We start from the raw sequence: 17,910 nt of genomic DNA, 5'->3' as shown, positions 1-17,910 counted from the left end.
ATCTTTTATCATTTTGTTGTATTTTATCTAAAAACCAGTTCTGGGTTTCCCCCTTAGCTTATGCCTGTTCCAGAATTTAATTTTTCTGATGGTTAGAAACATGCTACTTATAGCCAGTTCAGTGACATCTGCATCCAGGTCCATATTGCTCTTCAGTTTCTAAAGCTCATTTGGCAGATTCCTGGCATACAGACAGGTGGACCTGTCTGTATGCCAGAAAGTTTTCCCACTGCCAAAATGTTTTCCCATTTTCTCTAAACCAACAGAAATTTAGTGTGAAATTATTTGTTATAATCAGCACCTACCTGTAGCTATCATTCTGCTTATTATATCTCACTAAAGCAAAAATATCTGCCATACAGTTAAGGAAGTTAATCCAGTTCTAATAAAGCTCGCATGTATTTTAATAAACTCTTCTCTTCCTGCAGTACATTGCAGATTTAATAAAGGTTAAATTTATTAATTAAGTCAAGGTAAATATATAAAAACATCTAGACTATGCAGATTTTACTATTTATAAAGAAGGTCCTATAGAAAAATATTACTGTTTGATCAGCAGTTTTAAAAATCAAGCTACTACCACAGACACAGCATAAGACATACTATAGAATTTTGTGTTTTATTTTTATGTGATATATTTGTGATTAAAAATTCTTTTGGTTGATAAAGCAGTACCAATTCTGAACTTTGTTTATACCAGAGCTTCCACCGAAGAAAAGATTCCAATGAAATAAATCAGCTAACAGAATTATAAGAAAATAGAGAGAATGATTTAAAGTGCAAGTTATACTAAGGCTGATGCTCTAATGAAGAGGTACATTGATTTGGTAAACAATTCTTCTTAGTATTTAGGTTCCTTTGGTATCTAAACATTTTTATTATTTTTTTCAATCTTTATTCAGTTTTCATTCACCCCTAGCAAGAGTCTTCTAAGAACATTTAGTCTGCCTGAGAACAAGGTCTAGAACTCTTAAGCTTTGTGAGAACTTTTTAAGAATCAGCAACAGAGTATAGATAGAAATTATAGTTTTCTTCTTCTCATCCATTTTTCTTTATTCTATTCCATCTAGACTAACAGATGCCAAATCGAGGTCTACATATTACTAGTGTGACCCTATGATAATTCCAAGAAGTTGGCTGCTGGCTTTTGGAATCATATCATCTTCACAATGTTTTCAACCAGAAGTCTGAAAAGCACAGGCTGTCAAAAAACTGGAGAATATGTGGTTAATGGTCTGAAAAAATTGACAATCACGGATCTAAAATACATAAATACTTAAAATAAACAGCATCGAAACATTTAAAGGCAGTATTCAGTAAAATGCCAAAATCTAATGCCAAATTAATTTACATAACTAAGAGAAAGATTTATGAATTTATATTTTTTGAAAAGGTGTAAAATTAAGTTTGTGAAATGATACATATAAACGCTTTCAATAAAAACATGATTTAAAAATCACATTCTTGATTTTACCTCATCTTCTAAGGGATTTAGCAAACATTGTTTGATGTTGCAGACTTGGAAAGTCCCAGTCAAGCAGCTGAAGGTAAAGAACGCAATAATGCAACCGTCTTTCTAAAATAGTTCTCACTTCAACAAACAGCATGCAGGGAGGACTTAGGGCAGAATTAAGAGTAATATTGATCTTAAAAAAAATAATTAGAAAATGTCAGGAAAAAGATACGTGTAAAATGAGAGCGAATCATGGATGGCTTGAACACTGGAGAAGACTCTTCACCTTCCTGAAATACGATAGTGACAATGTCATTTCCAATATGTCGCTTCCTTTCTACCTGGAAAAAAAAAGGAAAAGAAAAAAGGAAAAAAGAAAGAAAAGGCAAAAAAAGAAGCGACAGATACAGTGACTTACAAGACATAAGTAAGCATCTTAGCAATTATGTGACAGAATAATAAAGCAATATTCCTAAACTGCTAACAGAAAAATTACAGTCAGTACGACTGAAGACAATATAAAATCATTACTTAACTATAAGTAAACCTAGCAACGACACGGTGCACACAACAAGGCAGGTTCTAGAAGAACAGATATAGCATATGTTTAGAAAAGTGCTCACAGTTTCCCTAAGTAATATTCACGAATCGGGCATGGCACCTCTAGCATTCCACAAAAGCAAATCTACCGCTTGAAATAAAAGGACAAAAAGCTCTGGTGCCGAGTTATTCTTAAAAAAAAAAAAAAATCCTGATTGGCCTCCGTTTTCTTCTGTGACCTCGTCATCAGTCCAAGGAAAAAGCATGAGAAAACTGACATAGAAATAGAAAATGTACATTTTAATCATATCGCCTAACTAGAACACATAATAAATAGTACACCAAGTAATTTGTAAGTAATTTAGGTAAATCATTATGGATGTACAATGTATAGTAAACGCATGTGCTTATAAAGTATTCTTTTCATCATAAATACAAGGAACGGCTTGAGCAATGAACAACAGCACATTCGAACAAGAACCCAAGAACCCCCCTAGTTAATCTATGAGAGTGTGACAGCACTTCTTTACAGTTACCAACATTAACATGCTCACAAGGGGATTTCTTTCAAGCTACACTAATGGCTACCCAAGTAGGAGTTGTGTGTTACGCATGTGAATATTCCTACAATTCACACACAAGGCTAATTTCCAGTCTTCCTAAAATCTTTGAGGTAATAATTACATCAGTGAAGCTCTTCAAGTCATCTGAACACCATGCTACTCAATCACTTGTCAGTGAAGCAATTTAGATCTTCTTCACAAGTATCTTTTGTACTTTCATAGAGATGATAGGATGCACTGTTTCTAATAAACATCATGAAATTTTCAGCATTAGGTAGAATACTGAGAAAAAAATAGCAAAAGTCTTAAGGCTTACATTTCTAAAATATTAACAGACAAGAAATCCTTTTTTTTTGATAAAGTTTCGGACTTTGTGATTTAACAAATAAATAGGGAAATAAAAAAGAAAGAGAGAACCATGTACCTGCTGCTTGTTCTCTCTAGAATACGGTAGCATGGTTGAAACATGGAACATAATTTCATGCCCTTGAAAAACTGTATAGATGGAACAGGTTCCTGTTGTATCATCTGCAAGGGAAGACAACACTTTAAGGAGTACATCCTCTAAGTTTTCTGAAGATCAAAAGATATATTTGAGTCCTTCTACCAAATCTTCCTTAGCTATCCTTTTTTGTCCAATCCCTTTTAGAAAATGTCCACACTGCACGTTTTATGCGAGTCCAAACCCAAGTTTGCAACTAATCTGCATATTCACACTTAAAACCTATGACATCTTTCACCTACCTTCCTGAAATCACACGGGTCTTCAAGCCATAATGTCCTACTATCATGAAGCAAGTACCATGTCAGGTTATTGTTCACCTCATTCCAACTTAAAATGAAACTGTTCACCTGTATTATGTTCAGTCATAAATACTTTTCTTCAATTGCATTCCATACCAGTGACTTAAGCTGACCTGACTCTTTTCTGGTGAAGCAGAGCATTTAGTATGCACACGAGGAAGTCCACTTTGGGATTGTTTTATAACTACAATATATACAATATGCGTAATGTGAGATAAGAAGAAATATTTACACTGCAGCTCCACCCCCCCCCCCTTTATTGCTTCAGATGAGTTCTTACTTTTAGTGTCCAGTCCTCCTCTGTAGCCTGACCAGCCTTTCAAAGTAATCGTGTCACCCAAGAGATGCAAAAATCGTTGAAAGCTTTCACTTCCGGTTTCTACACGTGGGAGAGAGAAATGTTACCAAAAAAGCACACATGTAGTAATAGAACATGTCTTGAAAATAACCAAAATAAGGAAATGGGTCCTGCTTCCAGGACACAAGTTTCAGCTGAATTAGTTTCCTTTCATGTCTTCCAAGCCTACTGCCTTTCCAGAAACAGCATCCCAGCCTTTCAAAATAGGCATCATCACGTGACATTAAACAGTGACCTCTTTTGCTAACACCAATGCTGTTCAAGCACACAGGAGAACGTGATCAGTCCGTAAAAGAGCGAAGGAACTACAAGCAGGGAGTTAACGAGTTGCCTCCTTCAACTGCTTTTTTGTAAACGTTACATCAACATTTCACTGTCTTTCAAGTTGTAATAGTAAGCTTCCTACAGCAACTTTTTATAGCATTAGAAGGCCCTATGCTACAATTTTTCACCCAACACATGAAACACAACAAAATGACTGTTCACTTAACCATTACCTCCTGTCTTGCTTCCAGCTGTAGACACTATCTTCCTTTTTTTGTAATTCAGATGAATAAAAAAATTACGGAAAAGGTGAAAAACTCACCATTACTGAACATTTCATCATCTGTAAGCTGACCATCCTTAGCATAAAGGACTCCAAATTTAAAATTCACAGAGCCCTGAGGAATAAAACCAAGTATTGTATGATAAACAGAAGATCCAAAAAAAATGTTCCCTCCAAGGACTTTTATATGTGTATCTTTGTATACATCTTACACTTTGGAACATACACTCTATACCATCTCCTAATACCTAATAATTCACCTTTAAACTTTTATAGTAGAGCATAAAATTATTAATGTAAGTTGGTGATCTATTAATATGAGATATTAAGTTGGTGCTTAAAAATATTTTTTACGTCACGTTCTAAAAACATTACATTTTTTACTGTCATCAGCAGTTGATTTCAAAGTCATCATAAGCACATCAAAATACTAAGCCGTATTCATGGAACAGATCTGTGAGCTAGAAGCGGTAAGTTTACATTTACCTCTTGCTCTTCAAGAACCAATAAATCCTGTAAACAAAAACAGTATCTTTAGCACACTCGTATTAAAGATTCTATGAGGATGACAGTTTCATTTGTGTTTTTAAGTTTTGATTTGAAATGGCCAGTTCAATGGATGAAGACGGTTTAAGCAGTATTATGTATAACCATCGTTATTAGCTGCTACTGGAAGAAACAAACTAGTAGCATTTATACTTAATTACTTATATTTCCAGAAAATAATAAAGAAAAAGAACCAAACAAAAAAACTCACTTCCTACCTTTTGTATCTCAGGATGAAAAATTTCCCTTGGGCTCTTCTCAAATTTATCAAGACTCATAGCACTGAAATGCAAGTGAAATACCGCTTTATAGAAGAGCAAGTACACATTTCAACATTGAACCACCGACTGACTGCAGTTACAACACGTTAAAAAATGAACTGTTCGAAGAGCCTCTGTTAAATGGAATATTTCATGGAATTGCCATTTCTTTCCCAAAATACTAACTTCCAACACTTTCTAAACTTCTTTTGTATTTTAGAAACAGAAATTAGTAAGACCCTGTCTGGAGATCAGGTTTAAATTTATTTATGTATAAAGCACAGAGCTCTACTACATCAACCTTCACTTTGGCTTTAAACATAATCATCGTGAGCATTTTAGGAGGGCTCAATAACCTATTCTATTTTTTAAGCTTTTCTTCTCTCTCTTCTTAAATAATTCAAGGCAAGTCAAATGAAAAATGAGAAGCTCAGCATCAAATTCACACACCAATGATTCACAGGTGGAACAGAAAAGTTACTTACATAAAAAGCAAGATCAACTGCCTCAAGAAACAGAAATACCTAATTCATATAACTTTTTTCTTAACTCATGGTTCTGCATTTACTATTATTTTTATGCTCCTTTTTCCCCCCCTGAGCATTATAGAACTGTGCAGCATGTCACGGAGTACCAAATACAATCTGTCTGGGGCACAGTGAACTAACATAGAGGTCAAATGTTTCCACTGTTGCTTATGTCAGATCACAGAGCAGACATCATCTTCTTTAGTTCCTTTTGAAAGGTACTAAAGCCTTCCAAAGAACTTAGAAAAAGCACGTTTATAAACATAACCAAAATTCTTTGAGACAGTCTTGTACCTAGATTCACACCAGGTGTGAACAGGTTGAAATGTCAAAGGACTACCAATCAGGCCTGAGGCACGGCTCAAGGACCGTAAAAGCCAAAAAAAAAAAAAAACAAACAAAACAAAACAAAAAAAAACCCAACCAAAAACCAAAGCCAGGGAAGAGTTCTCAGTCCAAGCTGAAGCAGGCAAAAGGAGATGACGTTTATGCACCCGACCGCACGTGGCACAGAGAGAAACAAGGTCTGAAACAAGCCTACCATTTTCCTCTGTAGAATACTGGAGCATCACAGGATGGAACACATCAGGGTGTTTTAGCCACAGAGTTATGACCCTAGCTAATAGATGATAGAGTTCCTCCACTCTGGGATGCCTGATGAAACACACACTTGTGGGCAGAGTGAAGAGAGAGGCCGGGTTGGAAAGGGATGTTAGGAAGAGATACTTCAGTGACTCGTGGGCAGACATGGAAAATCAGGTACTTACGCAGGTCAAGAACACAGTACAGACAACTAGGAACACTATTTGAGCCAACACGGTAGGAGTTCAAAGAAGGCACTTAGTTCAACTTGATGAAGAAGATGATAGATATCCGAAGAGTTTTCGACTCACCATCTCGACACTCCAAAACAGAGCCTCAGCCCAGGAAATCAGATTTAAGAAGCAAGGCTCAATGGCCCGATAGCCTCTCAGGCACATTCAGTGGTCTGGGACCTCTCATAAATCTTGTGCCGTAGCAGGAACATCCAGATCTATTGGCAGTGACTTCACACCAACACACATGCTCTGCTTCCAGAATTCTCCTTTCACATAGGCACTGTCAGTGTTAACCAGTGGCCCGGCTTCAATCAAACAAGAAATATTCGTTCCTACTCTATATAGATTAAAGGTTTTAGAAACTTGCAAAGCCCTCATTTATCTGGTACGTGCTGTTTACTAAAAGGCCCTTTTAATGGCTTCCTAGAGAAGCTAAAACCCTTACAGAAGATCCATTTGATGACATTATCAGTGAGGGATTTGAGAAAACACACCACATGATAAGATTGTAAAACTGCAGATTAAATTTGAATGAGTGCTTTGAAAACCAGTGCTCTGACATTTCAGCTGATTAAAATGTTCAAAGAAATAGAAACAGTGTTGGGTTTGCTCACTTTATATTCTCTTCTACCACCCAAGAGGCAGGGCAGAGTATGAGCATGCTCATACCAACTCCATCCGAGAGTAGGAATTTTCTCGGCTTCACTGCGCATAATATACCCATAGTGAGACCTAGATGAAGACAGTCAGCTGAAGAAATAATTCTCGGCATCTTGACTGCTTGCTTCCTCCTGCTAGGGCCACATCATAACCGCCAGTCAAAATCTTGCTATTCCTTAGCTCTTTTTATTGTCTAATTTTAAAAGCTATTTCTTCTCCATCACGGCAGTTCCACTTAGTACCTGTTCTCCAATTAACTTGAAATTGTCCCTCTGCTGAAGAAAAAGTGCTAAGAATTTCTCTCCATTTTAAATTTTCACTTTGCCTGTTCCAGAACAGGCTTTAAAACCACTTTTCGCTGCCTTCAATGAGCAAGATTTGCAAAACTATTTCTACGGTTTTTATAAATTTATCATGAAAACCACAGAACGCAAGCTCTGAATTACAGGAAAAGGTATACAGGCAAATATCTAAACTGATAACTTATTCGTAAATGCATACCTTAATATAGATTTCACTGATAATGTTTTTGTGGGACTGTAAGGGAGACATATTTTCTGAGTACCCTGTAAACAAGAAAAGCTAGGATATGTTACAGGACATACCAACTTTTTCTGCATATTCAAATAGGAATATTAATAAAAACAATTAAGTAAAAAAAAAATCAAGAAAACCAAGGTAATTTTACTTAGCCATATTTACTGCTGATTTAGAGGGAAAAAAAAACAGATGGATGTCGCAAAGAAAAAAAAAGTGAACCATGCACGCCTACAGGAGAGTTTGATCACAGGACGTAATCAAGAACAATTTAGGCATCATTTCTAAAAAAAAAGCAGCTGTTAGAACAATTAGAAAATATCTGACATCACAGATTTCTGTCAAAACGTTTAGTCTAATGTTATCTGCAAATTTAGTTTAGTTTTATCTGCTATGGTAGAATTATACGTTCTTATGATATGAAATGAAAATATGTAATAAATACCAGAATTCTGGAGAAAGAGAAAAAGCGTATGATAAACATACCCAAAACAAACAAACAAAAGTCAGAATAGCAGTTAAGTATTTCTTTCTTACTGTTTTTCTCCAAAGTATCGAATGGTATTGAGGAATGCGCTGATTATTTTGGTCAGACAGTACAACAGACAGAAAGAAAGGGTTCTTCTCTGCATCTGTACCTATATAATTCTGATGAACTGTTGGGAGAAAAACAAGCAGCACTATCAACCATAAAGAAGACGCACCCACCCACTCGTGTCCAGAATGAGGCAGACACCTGTAAACATATGCATTCATATGTAAAAATGTATCACTGTCTCCATAAATAACTATGTACTTATATAGGGATGTGTAAAAAAATCACCCAAAGAGAAAGGTACAGCTTTCAAAGCCAAGAAGGGTTTCAAAACATCCCTTTTTGGTAGCAGGGGTTTCGCTCTTTACAGACACCCATCCTCTGTTTTCAGGTTAAAAACACATGAAACAGACTTGTTTTCTGTAAAGGACAGAAAATGGTTTAATACTGAATTAACACCATACCTTTTTCCATATTGAAATAATAACAATTCAAAACTGCATTACATTTTCATTGAACCAATTCCAATCCGTTTGCAAAAAAAGAATTACCTTTCCCTAAAAAATATTTGAAGTACCATCTCGTATGATACTCTGGGTTTTCCAAATGCACATCCGTTCTGTGCCACGTACCCGGAGTGGAGTCTGTATTCTGAAATAGAATCGGGAGACCCTTACATTAAATGCCAAGTGAAAAAAAAAAAAAAATTGGACAAAATATAGGCAAAAGCAAATAAAGACCAGCTGATTCACCAGAAATTTTAGCTGTACACTGCTTTTTAAAAAGCAAGGATTTTTCCGAAGTCAGTTGGTGCATAGCTGAAATAAAAACTTCTCCCTCTCATTCACCCTTTTTTCTAATTTCTCTCTAAGTAGCTAAGTCTTACCCTACTGTACCACCATTACAGTGATGTCTTAGAATGTCAGTGAAAAAAAGGTCCTTCGATGTGGAATTTGAAGACAAATATTTTTAAAACTTAAATAAATGAATGTCCTCAGGTTTTATTTTCTCAGTTCTTCCCAAATTAATCCTCAAAGTCTCCTTGCTTGACCAAAGCACGCTTTGGAAGTTCTTCAGCGTTGTTTCTCATAAATTAAGGTAAATTCCCAAGCATCCCTCAAGTCCTTCCCCACTACAAATTAACACGCAAAGAAAAAGCCATTCTTCATATTCATTCGCCACACGGCCATTCATCACCCGCTCTGCGAGTCTTTCCACGATTTTGAACTGCATGAAACTGAGCTAAAAAGACACAGAGTACCAAACGTGACCCCCCAAAGAATCAATGCAGAACAGTTAGATTGCATTCAACTCTGCAGCCAGCCCTGATGCAAACAGATGATTGGTAACAGTTTGCTGTTACTATTAGTTCAGTGCACACTTTACCAAGATGTTACCAGTATTTCTAGAATATGAGGTCCCCTTTCTTTCATTATTAAGACTATATTTACAGACGAAAAAGTTTTACAAATGAAGGTAAGCAGAAACCTAGGTGCCACCGGAGTAGTTGCAGGAACACACTGCGAGTTTAGCAGCAAGAAAGACGAAGGGAATGACGCTCTGAGGCTCCGCTCAACTTCTTTATCTCTTATTTAAGACAAGCACAGCTGCCAAAAGGCAACTGAGGGTCCAAAAAATGAAGCTATAACCTCATGACACCAACGAGCAAACTGTAAAGCGCAGAGGTCGGCTTGAACATTGTAGTACCACCGGGATAGCATATATATATAAAGAGTGATGAACTAGAGACCGCGAAGCGTCATTCAGAGGTATTTTTCTCCTAACACGATCAAGTGAGCAAAAACGTTGCCAAAATGAAATAAAATGCCAGAATTTTCAAAGTCCTCTTCCCTAGTAATTGACTGCAAATATATCTTTCGTAGGTGAAAAATAACTGAAGCTGAATAATTTTTTCAGCTTCCTATGAGTACCTTTGGACACTTACCTCACCAGAGGAGCCATTTTCCACACGGAATCGTCCAGCTCTTTGAATGGCTCCATCAGCATCACTAGATATAAGCTATAAGAGAGTTTAAGACAGGTTCTATTTCCAAAAATAGCCATACGACCAGCAATCAAAGCTTACTACCATTTCTTTTTGCTCCAGGCATAATGACTTCCCACGGAAAAGGGATCAATCTAGCTATTACCAATTTGACTAAAGGCTTTGAATGACCCAGGAAGACCCCTAACGAGGCATGAATGAGATGCTACTGTGGGAAACATGAAGCAAGAAAACTTAAGCATCAAACATTTAGAAATTTGAAAGGGCAACGAGAACCTTTAAACATCTGTACTCCAAAAAACACATATTTTCATAAAATGCTAGCGAGATTTTAAGAAAAACAACCAAAATACAAGACTGTTCATGTGAGCTTACTGTGAATTTTTTATGACAAATAACTTTTTTTTTTTTCCCCAGCAAAAGACTCTAAGTACAAGGAATGAAAGAGCCTCTTACCCGAAAACAGTTTACTCGCATTTTTGGATTAAAACACCGCATCTGTTACGCGGAACGTACGGAAAGGAAAGAAAGATACCTGGCATTCCCCGCAACGCACCAGCAACTGGGCCGCCAATTTACGCCCAATTTAGTGTTAGTAAATATACTACCCGAGAACTTTAAAATTACAACTATAGCTAGTAGAAAATTTGCGATTTCTTCCCACAGTAAGAGAACTGGCGTTCATTTTCATAACTCCTCCCCACTTCCGCTTTCCTACAGTAAATTTATGTAATTTCATTACGACCCTGTAATCAGAATGACAGTTTTAACCGCTGACATATTTTCACTGTGGAAAATGAAGTGCCAGCTTAATCTCTGAATTTCAGGAAAATGCAGAACAACGGACAGATTCTAGGGAACCCTTGTCAAAATCCTAATTCTGACTAGTTCATTTAGTTTTAAGCCCTCTCCCACTATTATGAGTCACATACCTATAAAATTACATACACGTGTATGTACACATGTGAGCATGCATAGTTTATAACTTACATAATTGCAAGTACGTCATTAAATACTACCCTAATATTTTGCCATCTTCAGCTTCCAAGAGGGAAAAATGCTCAATTTCCATCTGGAAGTAAACACAGTATTTACATAACGTTTCCTGAAGTGTTACAACGAAATATTAATAAAAAAAGTGGTAAAAAGATCCCCTATCACCAGTCTGATCCGTATCTATTCAGAAGCCTCTTTCTATTAGCTTATTACTTTCAAGTCCAGCTTAGAAAGCACGTTTTCCAAACTGGATCCAATTTTTTTACTCGGAAATGAAAAGGATTAGAGCTCTGCATTATAAGCTGGTAAACGTAAGGACAGGCTACATAAACTTACAAGCTCCACAGATCCATAATGCTTTCTGCTAAACTCTCCACGTCTGCAACCCAGATCTTCAGAGACAGAGCTGGAATAGAAACGTTTCATCAGTGTACACAGGTCAACTAGCATCACACTTCCTGCAATGCTATACCCTGCCATTAAAAAAATATGAACAAGCTTCATAGCGTATAAACTCATTGCTGCAGGGAACACTTCTTACAGCATGCACAATCTCTAGTAGCCATTGCAGTCTGGCTTTCACATGACTCCCAAGAGAAATGGCCGTGTCCTGACCGGAAGCAAAAGCTACGGTTAAATTAAATACTTAGGCACGGTGCAGTCAGAGTTCCAAAGCGGGTGGTGGCTTATAAACCGCGTCCGAAATGTAAACTTAATGCCTCAAATGGGACAACCGCATTATACGACTCAGTAAGACCGCACTTAGCGTGTCACTGCTGATTTCTTCAGTCTTTTTTCGGCCTACACGCAAGGAGAAACTAGACCAGTACTTCCATTTAAGAGCACAAGGAAACGACAGCATTTCGGAGGTGTCCCTCCACAGCCTCAACAAAGACAGCAAACAAAAGTAATCCTACAATGCAAAGGTCAAAATCCACCTGCGTTACCACATATAACCTCATACCATCATATCACATTAAGCACCGCCTCTACGCAACTCCATTCCAATAATTTGAAGACATATACTGTCTTGCCACAAACCATACACTTTGGTATGAAAAGCTTTTTTCTGACACCGCTCTCTCACTAATTAAAAAACCGGGAATATATCTGAGCTAACAATTAAAACAAGACTGCTTTAATATTAATATTCTCATTCATTTGTGTCCCAATTCAAACTACCTAACCTTCAAACACACTAGCAGTCCTTTTAAAAGTCAGAATTATGCCCAAGAGCTAATCTCTGCTTCTTCTCAACCTAACGTCACCTGCTTCGCATCTAGTCATTAAAGCAGAATCTTACATCAACATAAATGCTACAGAGACAACATCATGAAAATTAGGCAGCTTCACTTTAGGCACAGGTAAGATTCACATCGTCGTGCTATTTGCATAAGCGCATATACTCCCTAATGAATTCTTGCCTGCATACCTCTTTGGCTCTCCATTCTCGGTTACCACCAAGATTTGTACCCAACTCTCTGACATACCACATCTGCTAATTTAAAAAATACGCTGTGATTAAAATCAGCTGTTCATATTCATTTTCTTCACTGAATTGCATCCTTCCTCAGTCCTGACCTATATAAGAAAAACGGCTGCTCCAGTTACGGCACTTTTAGAGTAGTTTCCACCCTACTAAGATGAACTGCCGGCACTGAAGAGGTCAGTTCGTCAGTGCCTCAGATTAGCTGGGCTTAATAATTTAAAATTTACTGACATTGCAAAGTATTTAAATACGGATGCACCTTTATTCACGCGAATAAAACCAACCAGCTTATGTTCATTTGTACGGCATCTACAGTATACTCCACCTCCCCTTCCCATTTGTCTGGAAACACAGGTGCAGTTGTATAAATGAACAGTAAGGACGACGAGGAGAGAGGACTAGCTTCCTCCCTTTTCAACAGAAGCTCCTACAAGACAGTCCTGAAAGCTGAACAACAAAGCACGATTGAACATACTTGCTAAACTAAATCTAGATGTTTTGAGGATCCTAGCGTCAAATCCCAAGTTTTGTCTTTTAGAAGTTCGACACCGGAAAGCACATTACTTGGGGGTCGGGAAGGTAGTGGCAGAAAGGATAAAGTTTGCAGATTGCACCTGTGTGATCAGAAAGGACGTAGCCTACATGCCCCTTGGGCTTACCATTCTCCTTACCATTTATATGTTTACTTGCCAGTATCGGCCAACCTGTTTTCACTTAAGAAAGAGTCACAGGTACAAACGCAGTCAGCAGTCGTGTAATTGCAGCGATATCCCAGCGCTACCCGCCTGCACGAGCTCAACGCTGAATACGCCGCGAAACCGACTCTGAAGACGCTCGTCCGACTCCGCCCACACCACCTGCAGCAGCCCCCGAGGCAGACGGCTGCAGCTCGGGAGCTCCTGCTGCTCCGCTAGCCCGAGGGCCAGCCGCCCCACGCCGCGGAAGCCTCCAGCGCCGCTCGCCCCAGCGGCCCCTCCAGCTCCCGGTCGGCGGAAGCAAAGCACCACCTTCCTCTCCGCCATCGCCGGCCGGCAGCACGCCACGCCCCGCCCCACCCGAGCTTAGCCCCCGCCTCCGGTACCGCTGAGTGAGGCCGAGGAATCGGGTGGACGCCCCTTCCGCGCTGCTCAGCTCCATGCGGACGGCCAGACGGAGGCTTCACCCCTCCAGCGTCGCTCCCGCGGCTCCGTCCCGCGCGGCAGAGGCGCCGGGAGCTCCGCGCGCACATCCCGCTGCCCCCGGCGCACGGCCCCGCGCGCCCGCCCCGGCCCGCCGACCACTCCTACGCCGCGTCGGCCACCGCGTCGGCCGCTGCGCCGCCGGTAGTGCCCGCCGGGAGTTGTAGTCCCGGGCTGCGAGCGACCGGTCCGTCCTCCGCCGCCGAGAGCTGCAGTCCCGCAAGGGGAGCGAACGGGTCCTTCGCCCCTGTGCAGGGAGGGACCTCAGCCAGCACCGCCCCTCCCGAATGCAGGCTTTGTAAACGTAACGGTAAAACATCATTTGAGACATCTCTTGAGAGTTTTCCATGGAAAGCACGCCTATTCGATATGCCTGCAAGTAACAGAAACCAGTCAGCTCCAAGACGGCCAAGCAGATAGGTCAGATTTGCCGTGGAATGCTGCTCTCAAGTCAAGACGCTACACCACAATGATTTCCATTTCCACTACGTGACCGAAAGCGAGTTTGCGTGGTGACTTGCCCGCCAGACGAAAAGCAAAGGACTACAAGACACATCTGCACAGCGTTGTACTTAACACTGAGAAAAGCCAGTCGTCAGAGTTTGTCACAGATCTATTACTGTAATAAAAATTTTGCTTAGAAGTATGAAATTAGAAGTGCCACAATAGCATTATCTGAAGCGTACTTAGCATCACATTTCTTCATACCAATCAGACATGACGCAGCAGAGAATTTTCATGCTTGACTTTCAGCTATATCGACCAAGCGAGTCAGCCACGCAGCAGCGGTGGGAGGGCTGGAGCTCTTGCGGTGGGTCCGTGAGCGCAGATTCCCGTCGCGGTACAGCCGTGTCCTCCAGCCTCGCACAGTGATCTCCCTGCAGTAGCATCATAGGAAACGGATGAGACACCGGCTGGAGCGCAGGAACAGTGGAGGAACAAGGCGGAGAAGAGCCTGAGCGGGAGACAAGGCACCATCTTCGGACACACTGCCTATTTGCTATGGGGCAGCCGCCAGCCTGCGCGACAGGAGCTGGGGAGGGACTTCAACCATTTGGGGGGCTGCCCTCCCTTTATTTTTCTAGCAGAGACCCCTTTCGGAGGGGGGATGTACGTATGTAAATTGCATTATTAAAGCAACATGCTGCTGTCCGGGCTAGTTTGATTTGTTTTGTGCTTTTTTTGGGAGCGAGTTTTTTAGGGAGGGAGTTGGAGTCTGGGGGTGATGATGTCATTTGGGGCACCCCAGTGTCACTGGGTGAGTGAAGATGCAGTGGAGGAGAAGGTGAGTAGGGTATGGGAGGGGTTAGGTGGGGTCCTCCCAAAAAAAGGGAGGTTACAGCCCAAAAATGCTTGGAAGTTTAGGGGGTGCATTTGTGCAAAAAAATACAAAAAACTGCCCCTCTCTGCAGTCCTGCTGGGCTATGTCATGCCCTGGGGCCACTCTGCCGTTGCTCAAATGGCCAAAATCCACTCATCCAGGAGTGGGAAAGGGAGGGAAGGCACAGGAATTCATCTTAGGTGGTGAGGCCTGGAAATTTTCAAGGCAACGAATTGATCTTTGGATAATTCCAGCAGAGCAGAGAACACGGTGCCGTGGGCTCTGGCAGGGCTGTGCTCAGCTCTTTGTTCTCTCCCAGGTCCAAAAGTGTGACCAGTTCCAGCAGCAGTGACAGCTCAGCCAGCGACTCCTCCTCTGACAGCCAGGACTCCTCTACCTCCTCCGAGGACAGTGACAGTGAGGACAGCTCCTCCTCCTCCTCCCCCTCCTCCTCCCCTCCCCCTCCTCCAGCAGCTCTTCCTCCTCCTCCGACTTCGACTCGGATCCGAGCTCCTCCAGCAGCAGCAGCAGCAGCAGCAGCTCTGAGGAAGGATGAGCCCCCAAAGAAGAAGAAGAAATAGCTGGGGAGCTGCAGGACTGGTGTGGAGTGGGGGACAAGCCCCTCCCAGGGGCTGGAGCACACGGCTGCCAAACATTCAATGGTCAACATTTCTACTGCTCACACTTTCCAAGTGTTTTGCCTAGTTGTTCCTAGGACATGGAAGGTATTAAATGGCTTCCTGAGACTTACTGAGAGAGTATTTTTGTGCTTTATCCTTTTATGGAAGATTTTACTTTTTTAGTTCCAAGAAAAATTTTTAAAAAATCTATCATCAGATTCGTTGATATGAGCTAAAGTCCAGTAACCTGGATGTTTACATGCTGGAAAGCAAAAGCTTTTTATTGCAGCTTATGCTGTGCATCATGTGCTGTTCCTCTGTTAATGACACTTCCATTGAGAAAATCCTCTCCAACAGTTAAAAGCAGAAGTTTTTCAGCGCTGCTGTGGAGCTGTGGCATTGTTGAAGCTGAATGCACAACGTGTCCCACACAGAGCCTCCCATCTCATCAGCTGGTGACAAATGGATTCTGTGCTGCTGAGCTTGTGTTCCAATGGCTTTTCCTGATGCTTCCAGGTCCAGTCTTAAGTGCACCATCCAGCTGAGCTGTGTTGGTTTGTTACTGATCAATGGAGTGCTTGTCCTGCCCGCAGGCTCTGGGCTTTTCACTCCCCTGTGGCCTTGGCTCATGTGTTGGAAGTGTTTGCTGAGACACAGAGTGTTGGTGGTGGGAAGCAGCAGCTCAGTGACTTGGGGCTGCTGCTGCTTTAGGAGTTTCATCTTTGTGCCTTTTTTTTGTCAATTCGGTGTGCCCCAGTGAGACAAGGGCTGCAGTGCGTGTTCTGCAGAGCTCCAGCACAATATTGCCACGCAGCAAAAGCAGAGAAATAATAACAGCCACAACTGGGCACTGTTCTCACTGAATGCTCAGTAAAAAAGAGACTCCTTGAAATAAAGGGCTCAAAGGAAAGTGTTTCCCTTTGGATGTGTGAAATGCAGGATTGCCAAGTGACAGTCTGCCCCACCAGCACGCTCCCCAGCCACCCCTGTCCTCCAGCGCCACATCCACGGTTTTTGAAGCCTTGCAGGGATGGTGTCTCCACCCCTGCCCCGGCCTTGGTCATCCAGGGACAAGGATTCCTCTGCTTTTGCAGGAAGAGGGAAGGGGAAGCGTTTCCCTCGCAGATGGGACAGGAACGTGTTCCACAGGCTCCAGGAGTGGGTGAGTGACAGCTGAAGGCGGAGCCATGGTGAGCAGCAGAGCTAATTACCACTTTCCCCCAGTGCTCTAATTGCCACCTTCCCCCAGTGCTCTAATTAGCACCTCCCTCAGCTCACCCTTCCACCCAGCCACGTCCCCAAGCCTGTTTTTCAGGGGTTTTGTCACCCAGCATTCGGCTGCAGCACAGCTGTGTCCTCCAGGTGCTGCTCCTGCCCGGAATTGGACCCACGGGGGTGGAAAACGCCACGGTTCCAGTGGGATTTGGGTCTCCAGCACATCCCTCCCGCTGTGCCCTCGGCTTGGTGCCCCCAGCCACAGGGAAAGGGAGCAGGTGGTGTAATCCCCCACCTAATCCTAAAGATTTCTCTCCAGGAATGCCGGGGCCTCCCAGCTCGGCGGAGCATTCCCTGGTGCCAGACGCTTCCTCACACGCAGGGAAAAGGTGGAACCCCAACGCTTTTCCCAAAAGCCCAAAATATTCCCCCATCTGGCAGCTGGGAGCTGAGGGAACGGGCACCTTCCCCTTCTGTCTGGGTGCCTGTGGCAGCTCCGAGGTGTTGCTCGGGGATTTTCAGTGCTGGGGCTCCTGCAGGGCCAGGGAAGTGCTTTGGGCCCCGTCATCCGTGCAGGGAAAAGCAGATATTCCATTAACCCCTTAGAGACCATTGCAGGAGCTTCCTGGGAGAACTGGGAATGGGGATCCGTAGGGGGACTGACTCCCAATTAATGCTGTCAGAAACCCTTCAGCCACCCCAAACCACCCCAAACTTTCCACAAAGAAACCTGGAGGAGAACCCAAGGCCTCCTTGTGCCCTGGCCGTGTCACACCCTAGCAGTGCCACTCTGTGCTTCCCCTTCTTTGGGCCAGAATTGTTCCCAGAATGATAAACCCAGAGGGAAGTGTTTCCACCTGGGAAAGGGAGGCTGTTCCCACACCACCCTCCTATTTATTTCATGAGGAATTTTGAAATTTTGGTTTTCTGCTCCAGCC

General features: G+C 41.9%; 2 protein-coding genes across 6 annotated transcripts in view; one reads left to right on the top strand and one right to left on the bottom strand.

Moving 5' to 3' along the window:
• GARNL3 (GTPase activating Rap/RanGAP domain like 3) overlaps nucleotides 1-13,898 on the bottom strand; it is a 39,397-nt gene extending 25,499 nt beyond the window's left edge. For 3 of the 5 annotated variants that reach the window (XR_005603252.1, XM_039561710.1, XM_039561712.1), the window contains exons 1-13: nucleotides 13,720-13,898; nucleotides 11,486-11,555; nucleotides 10,094-10,168; nucleotides 8,700-8,799; nucleotides 8,151-8,269; nucleotides 7,578-7,642; nucleotides 5,030-5,093; nucleotides 4,752-4,778; nucleotides 4,305-4,380; nucleotides 3,641-3,739; nucleotides 2,981-3,084; nucleotides 1,686-1,794; nucleotides 306-351 (exon numbers count right to left, since the gene is read on the bottom strand). Coding sequence is in view for 4 of the 5 variants with exons in the window: in XM_039561710.1 (XP_039417644.1) it covers nucleotides 306-351; nucleotides 1,686-1,794; nucleotides 2,981-3,084; nucleotides 3,641-3,739; nucleotides 4,305-4,380; nucleotides 4,752-4,778; nucleotides 5,030-5,093; nucleotides 7,578-7,642; nucleotides 8,151-8,269; nucleotides 8,700-8,799; nucleotides 10,094-10,168; nucleotides 11,486-11,555; nucleotides 13,720-13,775 (1,010 nt within the window). In the remaining variant the exon portion in view is untranslated. Of the gene's footprint in view, nucleotides 1-305; nucleotides 352-1,685; nucleotides 1,795-2,980; nucleotides 3,085-3,640; nucleotides 3,740-4,304; nucleotides 4,381-4,751; nucleotides 4,779-5,029; nucleotides 5,094-7,577; nucleotides 7,643-8,150; nucleotides 8,270-8,699; nucleotides 8,800-10,093; nucleotides 10,169-11,485; nucleotides 12,821-13,719 lie in introns of those variants that run through there. The other 2 variants (XM_039561713.1, XM_019284813.3) reach the window with 2 other exon arrangements.
• Nucleotides 13,899-14,023: 125 nt separating this feature from the next.
• Nucleotides 14,024-15,888, top strand: ZCCHC10 (zinc finger CCHC-type containing 10). The gene is made up of 2 exons (XM_039561729.1): nucleotides 14,024-14,926; nucleotides 15,457-15,888. Coding segments are annotated over exons 1-2 (264 nt in total). The 5' UTR covers nucleotides 14,024-14,924; the 3' UTR covers nucleotides 15,719-15,888.
• Nucleotides 15,889-17,910: the final 2,022 nt, after the last annotated feature.

The sequence above is a fragment of the Corvus cornix genome, chromosome 17 (assembly GCF_000738735.6).
Source record: "Corvus cornix cornix isolate S_Up_H32 chromosome 17, ASM73873v5, whole genome shotgun sequence".
Taxonomy (NCBI): Eukaryota; Metazoa; Chordata; class Aves; order Passeriformes; family Corvidae; genus Corvus; species Corvus cornix.
This window is presented reverse-complemented; position numbering and strand designations above follow the sequence as displayed.